Consider the following 8,753-nt stretch of genomic DNA (forward strand, 5'->3'; position numbering starts at 1 on the left):
GGATGAAGATGTTCACATCCTGGACAGAGAGGAACGATGGTTTGAGAGAGGAGTAAAGGAGGCCATCTTTGTGAAAAGAAATCGTCCATCATTAAACAGGGGTGGAGGCCTCCGGGTTCAACTGTCCCCCTCTTACAATGCTGTGATTGCTAGTATCACTCAGCCCTCTGTGAACAGTAAACAGCCATCAGTGTGCTAATGATCCATTGTTAGGCTGATGGTCCTTCTTGAGCATGTGATCAGCTGGTTTTGGTTGTCAGCAGCAAAACTGGTTGATCCACTCTGAGAAGGTGCTATTTAAGAGACTGAGCTGAATACAGCACCTCAGACTGAGGAAGACTCTTGGATGAGAGACGAAACGTTTCTACATTTTTTTGTTGTTTTGCTTTTTTTTAATTTTTTGAATGTCCAGAGGACCAGATTGAACTTTTTTGGATTTTTCTACCTGGATTATTGAGCATGCATCAGGATACAGAGCACAGATTATTTACCATTACATTTTTCCAGATTAGATGAACATTTTTTCTTCCAAATAAAATCAAATTAAGTTTTGTCCACTTTTGAAATGATATCCTTGGAAACCTCAAGGGCAGAAGTCGCATACACCAAACTGGAAAGACCTTCAGCTTTAGAGAGTAAGACACGACTGGAGATGGATAAATCTCTCTGGACCATCCATCCATCCATCCATCCATTATCTTTACCCGCTTATTCCATTTTGGGTCACGGGGGTCGCTGGTGCCCATGTGCAGCAGTCACTGTGCGGAGGGCGGGGTACACCCTGGACGGGTCGCAAGTTCATCACAGGGACACATAGAGACAAACGAGACAAACAACCATTCACACTCTCTCTCACACCTAGGGACAATTTAGAGTTACCAATCAGCCTAACATGCATGTTTTTGGTCTGTGGGAGGAAACCGGAGCACACGGAGAAAACCCACGCATGCACGAGAGAACATGCAAACTCCACCCAGAAAGGCCCCTGGACCGGGGTTTGAACCAGGGACCTGCTCGCTGAGAGGCAGCAGCTCTACCAGATGTGCCACCGTGCTTCTCTCTGGACCCATAAATTGATTTTCTTTTGGATTACAGTAACAAGGGGATTGCAGTTTTCACTTAATCTTTGGTCCTCTTCTTTTATGATATAAATACCAAGATATTTAACTTTGTGTTTTACTGGAATTCCTGAGATTTCTGTGTCATGACAAGTTTTAATAGGGAGTAACTCACATTTAGATAAATTAAGATTGAGACCAGAAGCTGAAGAAAATTCACCAAGCAGCTCAACAGCACACTTTACTTGAGAGCAATCTTTAAGAAATAAAGTTGTGTCATCTGCCAGTTGGCTCAGATATATTTCTCTACCAGCAATTTGAATACCTTTTAAGCTTTAAACTGTTTTTTATGAAATGTGCTAAAATTTCCATAGGAAGAAGGAACAAAAATGGAGAAATTGGACAACCTTGTCCACGCTCAACATTAAATCTACCGGAGGTCCCATGGGCTAGTTTAATTGAACTATTACCAAAGGCGTAGAGGGTGCGTATTGATTTCTTAAAGTGCTCCCCAAAGCCAAATAGATCTAAAGTTTTAAATAGAAAATCATGTTCCAGTGAGTCAAAGGCTTTATGGAAGTCAAGAAAGAGAATAAAACTATTTTCTGATATTAAATCTGAGTAGTCTAATAAGTCTAAAATAAGCCTTATATTATCAATTATGTATCTTCCAGCCATAAGACCATTTTGAGATTCCCCAATAACATCATGATGTACTTTTTTCAATTTGTTGGCTAAGCATAATGCTAATATTTTATAATCATTATTTAACAATGTGATGGGGCGCCAGTTGTCTAAAACTAATAAATCTTTTTGTGTCTTTGGGATGAGTGTAATTAAGCCTCGACGTAGCGTGGACGGTAGTTGTTCTTTATGTATACTTTCTATAAACACATTCAACAAAAATGGAGCAAGTTCAGCTGAGAATAATTTGTAAAATTCAGAGGTTAGCCCATCGATACCTGGGGATTTATTTAGTTTCAGTTTTTTAATAGCATCTGAGATTTCTATAAGTGTAATGGTGAGTCACAAACAGATTTTTTGAATTCGCTGATTGTCTTAATATTATCTAGATTCTTAAAAAATCATCAATTTGAGTAGGTGAAATAGTTCAGGTATATAACAAACTTTATGTTTTTGAAACCATTAGTGAAAAGGCCAGACTTCAGGGGTATCTGAGGCAGGCTTGAAACACAAGAGTCAGGGTGGCTTCTGGGTAATACCAGATGGCTAGGCCTCAGACTGACGAAGCCTCTTGGATGAGGGGCGAAATGTTTCTTTTTTAACAAAAAAAAAAACGAAGTCCAGATGACATGATTCAACCTTTTTTGTTGTTATATACCTGGATGACTGAGAAAACAAACTTTGAGTTCAGGTATATAGTTTTTATAGAAATTCTCACAAAGTTTAGATAGTTCTTTTGGATTTTCTATGATATTACCATTTGAAGAGAGTCTGTTTATACTATTTTTGTTTTGTCTCTGTTTTTCTAATTTAAAGAAATAGAGTTTTGCTCTCCCTCCTCCAACCACTTGGCTCTTGAGCGTACAAACGCACCTTTAGCTTTACTGATATGTAATTGATCAAGTTTTAGTTGTAAAGTTAGGAGCTCTGCTTGCTGTAGTTCAGATTAATGTTCTGGCAATATGGAGGATAGAGAAATTAAATTGGCTATTTAATTATTTTCATGTAATTTATTTTCTTTTTTTTTGTTTAGCACTTGTTTCTATAAACAATCTTCTTAGTTCATATTTTAAAAGCTCCCATTGTTTTTGATATTTCCCTTTATCTTCTGCAGTTTTGAAACGCTCTAAAATTTTTCTTCTAATTATTTCATTTAAAGAATCATTTTGTAATAAAGAAATATTTAATTTCCAGTATGCAGGGTATCTTTGAGTTTGATTATCAGGTGATAAGTTTAAAGTTAGTACAATTGCTTTATGATCTGTTAAGGGAGTTGGCATAATTTCTGTCATGCAAATTACCTGAGCAAGAGATTCTGAGATTAACCAAAAATCTATTCTAGATCGCAGAGAACCAGCGTTATCTGTCCATGTAAACTCTTTATTGTTTGGATTAGTAACTCTCCAAATATCAATAAGACTTTTTTCATTAATAAAATCTGTCAAAAAACAGTTAGTTTTATTTCTACCAGGCCATCTATCAATGTCATCATTAACTGTGCAGTTAAAATCCCCTCCCAGTATTACTTTAACATCAGTGAACCTTTCCATGATACTTTCAGTAGTATTACTCAGTGTTTGGAATAACTCTTTGTTTTCTCTTGTGTTAGAGTAACCATAGACATTACCTAATAGATAAAACTGGTTGCAGTAACAAAAAACTATCAACATATAATATCCATTTGGGGCAGATTGAGTGAAAATAATCTTCTCATTAAATTTGTGCTTCAGGGTTAAAGTTCCAGCTGAGTGATGGTTTCCATGGGACATCCACAGGTGATTTCCAGAAGTTGTAATCTTCTTCAGCAGAGTGTGATTCTTGAACCAAGCAGAAGTCTGAGTCAAACTGTTTTGCATAAAGAAAAACTGCCTTGCGTTTAGTAATGTCTCTTAAGCCTCGAGCATTAACTGAAATAAATTTTAAAGTAGAAATGTTCAACAGGAACAGACAAACAAACAAAAAAGTCAGAGCAGGGATGTACTCTTAGATTAGAATAATCATAGAGTATTCTCCCTTTCAAAGCACCAGTTAGAAAATTTCTTTGTTCTCCACAAAGGCTCTCCCTCCGACGAAGTAGGCCAGCTTCTTCTCCTCCCTTGCCTTTTGGATGGTGGGCCACAGACGCTTCCTTTTTTCACGATCCTCCGGAGTCAGATCCTCCATGAAACGTAGGTTGCTCTGTGTCAGGTACTCAGCCTTTTTGGACATCTTCCATATTGCATCCCGGTAGTGCCTCATGGAAAATTGGATTATAATATCCCGCGTATGACGATGAGCCATAGCTGCTTTTGTTCTTCCAAGCCTGTGCACTGTCAATCACTTCAGCAAACTTCTCTTTGTAGCATGGAGCAATGTTTTGCCAAATTTTGATTACTTTCATCCGCACGTCTTCTCCTCTGCCTCGTGCAAACCACGCAGGCGTAGGTTCCAACGGCGTTTGTCGCGTGACAATCCAAGGACTTTATTTTCTAACATTTTATTTTCTCTTCTGCAGTATCCACTCTCTTCACCATGTTCTGTATTGTTCCTTTGATGTCTTGTAAGTCAGCCGAAAGAAATTCAACTGACCTTCTGAGTTCATCCAAAGACTTTTCCAAGGACTTTTCGATGGAAGATCCTTGTTCGTGGATAGCTAGCTTTAGCTCCTTCACAATGTCGACTGCTGATTCTTGCTCCATTTTGCCTTTTTTAGTGTTGGTGGATTTAGTTGGTGTAAGAGAAGGAGGAATGTCACTCTTTCTTTTCGACGTGGGATTATTTGGCATTGCTACAAAATACCAACAATCATTAAAGATGCCGTTTTTCAACAAAGTTTTGGGAGAAACTCCGGCATAGCGTCTACCTCCTCTCCGCCATCTTGGCATTCCAGCAGCTGAGACCGTGCGATCTGTTCTGAACCAGGTTATGAGTCAGAGTAGGTCAGACCAGGCTTCCAGCAAGATTAAACTTCTAACACATCCTATTCCATAACAGGCTCGTTTTGTCCACGTTAATAACTTGTTCAGACCTGTAGACCCCCGGCTCGGTGATCAGATCTTTGAACGTCGTGTTAACAAACTCCTCCGCTCCTGCTGTCAGTGGACGCAGCCTCTCTGTGCAGAGAAACATTTTTAATCAAAACTGTTTTTGAAATTTGTCGAACCGTCTCTTGCTGGGGCAGCACGGTGGCGCAACTGGTAGAGCTGCTGCCTCTCAGCAAGCAGGTCCCTGGTTCAAATCCCAGTCAGGGCCCTTTCTGGGTGGAGTTTACATGTTCTCTCCATGCATACGTGGGTTTTCTCCAGGTGCTCCGGTTTCCTCCCACAGACCAAAAACATGCATGTTAGGCTGATTGGTAACTCTAAATTGTCCCTTGGTGTGAGTGAGAGAGTGAATGGTTGTTTGTCTCGTTTGTCTCTATGTGTTCCTATGATGGACTTGCGACCTATCCAGAGTGTCCCCCACCCCTCGCACAGTGATTGCTGGACATGAGCACCGGCTTGCTGCAAGATGATCATACAGTAAAGTTGTTTCACCTTTGGTGTTTGGTATCCAAAGGGATGTTTTTTTTCTGTAATCATTAATCCACCTGACCAATGCAGCTTCCATCTTAATAACTGTGCCGTAGGTGGCCGGCAACTTCTGCCTAGGTACGGCCATCTTAAAGTTTGTCCAGAAGTTATGCTTTTCTCTTTAATCATCAGCATCTTCCACTGGCGTTTCAGTTTGCCACCAGGAACTTTTGAACACACAGAACGTTTGGAAGCCATCCAGTTGAAAAATAGTGGAGACAAACAAACCCCCTGTTACTAGTGTAACAGTAACTTTTAGAAACATAATAAATCCATCCATCCATCCATCCATCCATCCATCCATCCATCCATCCATCCATCCATCTATCCATTATCTTTCCCTGCTTTTTCCTTTTCAGGTCGTAGGGGTCAATGGCGCCCATGTCCAGCAGTCACTGTGCGAGAGACGGGGACACCCTGGACAGGTCTCCAGTCCATCACAGGGCCCTTTTACAAACACTAACAAATAATGTTACTGATCCGATCAGCGCCCGGGTCACATAGCTCAATGTTCTGTTTCTTAAAGAGACATGTCCTGACATGATTCACATTTTATTTTGAATCTTTTGTTTGTAAAGTTGAATTTTCTTTAAAAAAAAAACTTTTCCATGTAACATGAATTAAATTTTACATTTGAAAGGCTGGTTCAGCAGTCATGACTTCATCTCGCAAAAATAGTGTTAGGCAGAAAACAGCGGTCTGAGGCACTACAGTTACAGCACAGCATTGATTTGAGGGAAATGTAGTCCTTATGAGTGGCAATTACAGTACAGTGGAGGCTGAATGAAAGAAAACTACAAAATGGCAATGCCTGTCGGAATCATTTTTTTTTGTCATTAACTCTTTCACAACCACGAGAACAGTGATATTACTGTACAGTCCACAATAGTGTGTCTTGTACAATTTTTTTGTCCAGTATTATGGACAGTACATTCACAAACCGCCAACGCGAAAGTCGAACCGTGAAGTAGCGAGGGACTACTCTACAAAGTATTTCAGTCCCACACCTGCTAACATACAACTACTCAGTACTCTTCAGACTCGTATCACCACATCCCCCTTTCTTTAGAAGTAGCAGTATCAAACTATTTACATTATATTTTATAACATTTTAAAGAACTTCTTTTATTAATTTTGAAATTGCACCCTTTTTATTTATTTTTATTTTTAAAAGTTTAACAGTAGCCAGTGTGTGGCTCTTCACAGCAGGCAATGTATTAGCCTGTTCAGCTGATTTGACTATTTCTGGCTCAGCTGGTGGTGGATCAGCTGAGGTCACGATAGCACGATCGTCATCTTCATGTTGTTGCAGTCTCTTGTGTTTTCAGCAGACTCATATGATTCCTCCTCAGTATCTGTCAATCTTCTGTTTTCACAGTGTAGGATCTCGGAGCACCTCCTCCATCATTGTAGCTTTTGTACTCCAGACATTGGAATCCACTCTCACAGTGTCATGCCTCGTTAGAGGAGCTCAACTCTGCCATATTAGCTTTTTGTCTACTTTGAAGATGTTTCAGTTTCTGTCTCACCTCTTTGTCCCTTTTCTGTTGAGCCATATAGGGAAGGGTGGTACGTAGCCTACATCCCATCAGAAGCTCTGCATGAGATTTACCACGTCCCAGTGGTGGGGCTCAGTAACTCCGTAAAGCTAGATAAGGGTCAGATCTGCAGTCTTGAGCCTTCTTGAGTAACTGCTTGACAATATGAACTCCTTTCTCAGCTTTCCCATTTCACTGGGGATGCAAAATACTTGAAGTCAAATAAATCATACTCTTTTGCAAAACTCTGGATCAATTTGTAACAATAACAGGGTCTGTTGACACTCTAGACAACATGAGAAATTCCTTGTTTTGCAAATATTGATTTTATGCATCTGATAACACAAGTAGCAAACATGCTGGGAAGCAGCACCATCTCTGGATAATTTGAAAGTTAGTCAATCACCAAAAGATTTTTTCCATCCAGGTTCAACATGTCTGTCCCAACTTTCTGCCAAGGTTCATCTGGTAAATCTATTCTTGCTGTTTTCACTTCTTTGCTTAGAATCTCAAACAGGTTTGATAGCTTGAGACCATCCTGTCAATATCTGCATTTATTCCTGGCCAATAAACTGCTGCTCTTGCTCGTTCTCTTTTTTTTCCATGCCAAGATGTTCCTCATGCAGTATTCTCAACACCTCTGGTCTCTTTGACGAGGAATGACAATCCTGTTCTCTTTGAGTCCATGGACAAAAATAAGTTTTGCTCTTATATCATAGTATTGTCGACATTCACCTCTGGGTGAACATTAAAAACGTTACTAGAACTGCCTTCTTCCACCTGCGTAATATCACAAAAATTAGAAACATCTTATCTAAAAATGATGCAGAAAAACTGGTCCATGCATTTGTCACGTCTAGACTGGATTATTGCAATAGTTTATTATCTGGATGTCCAAATACTTCTTTAAGACGTCTTCAGTTGATCCAAAATGCTGCTGCTAGAGTCTTAACCAGAGTTTATAGGAGAGCTCATATTTCTCCAGTTTTAGCTTCTCTCCATTGGCTCCCTGTCAAATCCAGAATAGATTTCAAAATCTTACTTCTAACCTACAAAGCTCTCAACAACCTAGCTCCATCTTATATTACAGATCTTATTGTTCCATATTTTCCTAACAGAGCACTTCGCCCTCAGACTGCAGGTTTACTTGTGGTTCCTAGAATTTACAAAAACAGAATGGGAGGCAGATCTTTCAGTTATCAGGCTCCTCTCTTGTGGAACCAACTTCCAACCTCTGTCCGTGAGGCTGACACATTATCCAGTTTTAAAACTAGACTTAAGACTTTCCTTTTTGCTAAATCCTGTAGTTAGGGTCAGCTTGGGTTTCCTGAGCTGTCCCTTAGTTATGCTGCTATAGGCTTAGACTGCTGGAGGACAACCTGACCACAATTTTCACTCTGCTACTGTCTTTACTTACTCTGCTCAACCTGTTTTGTATTTGTAATTATTTTTTCTATCCTTAACATGTTTTTTTTGTCTTTCAGATACACCTGGACCTCTACCTGGACCTACCATTCTGTGTTCGTCTGTCTCCTTCCTGTCCTCTCAACCAGCCGGTCAAAGCAGATGGCCGCTTGTCCTGAGCCTGGTTCTGCTGGAGGTTTCTTCCTTTTAAAAGGGAGTTTTTCCTTTCCACTGTTGCCACTGTGCTTGCTCAGGATGGGAGACTGCAACGAAGCCAAGATTCATCTTGTCTGCTGGATCTCTTAGATAGAGAACTTTACTAATTGGCTTTTATGTATGTGAATGTTCCTGTAAAGTGCCCTGAGACAACTTTGTTGTGATTTGGCGCTGTATAAATAAACTGAATTGAATTGAATTGGGTCAACCATGATTCACATTTTAATGACTCCGTCGACCTGCATCTTTCTCAGGTTTTATGACAGTTTGCTGAGATTTCATATCAGACACTGGTAGTGTTT

The 8,753-nt window shown here is 39.9% G+C and overlaps 1 protein-coding gene across 1 annotated transcript in view; it reads right to left on the reverse strand.

Moving 5' to 3' along the window:
* Positions 1-4,420, reverse strand: part of LOC119407533 (tumor protein p63-regulated gene 1-like protein) — a 102,951-nt gene extending 98,531 nt beyond the window's left edge. The window contains exon 1 of the mRNA XM_037674355.1: positions 4,311-4,420. Coding sequence (XP_037530283.1) covers positions 4,311-4,420 — 110 coding nt within the window. The remainder of the gene's footprint in view (positions 1-4,310) is intronic.
* Between the last annotated feature and the right edge of the window lie 4,333 nt (positions 4,421-8,753).

This window comes from Nematolebias whitei, chromosome 3 (genome assembly GCF_014905685.2).
Source record: "Nematolebias whitei isolate Nwh7 chromosome 3, NemWhi1, whole genome shotgun sequence".
In the NCBI taxonomy this organism is placed as follows: Eukaryota; Metazoa; Chordata; class Actinopteri; order Cyprinodontiformes; family Rivulidae; genus Nematolebias; species Nematolebias whitei.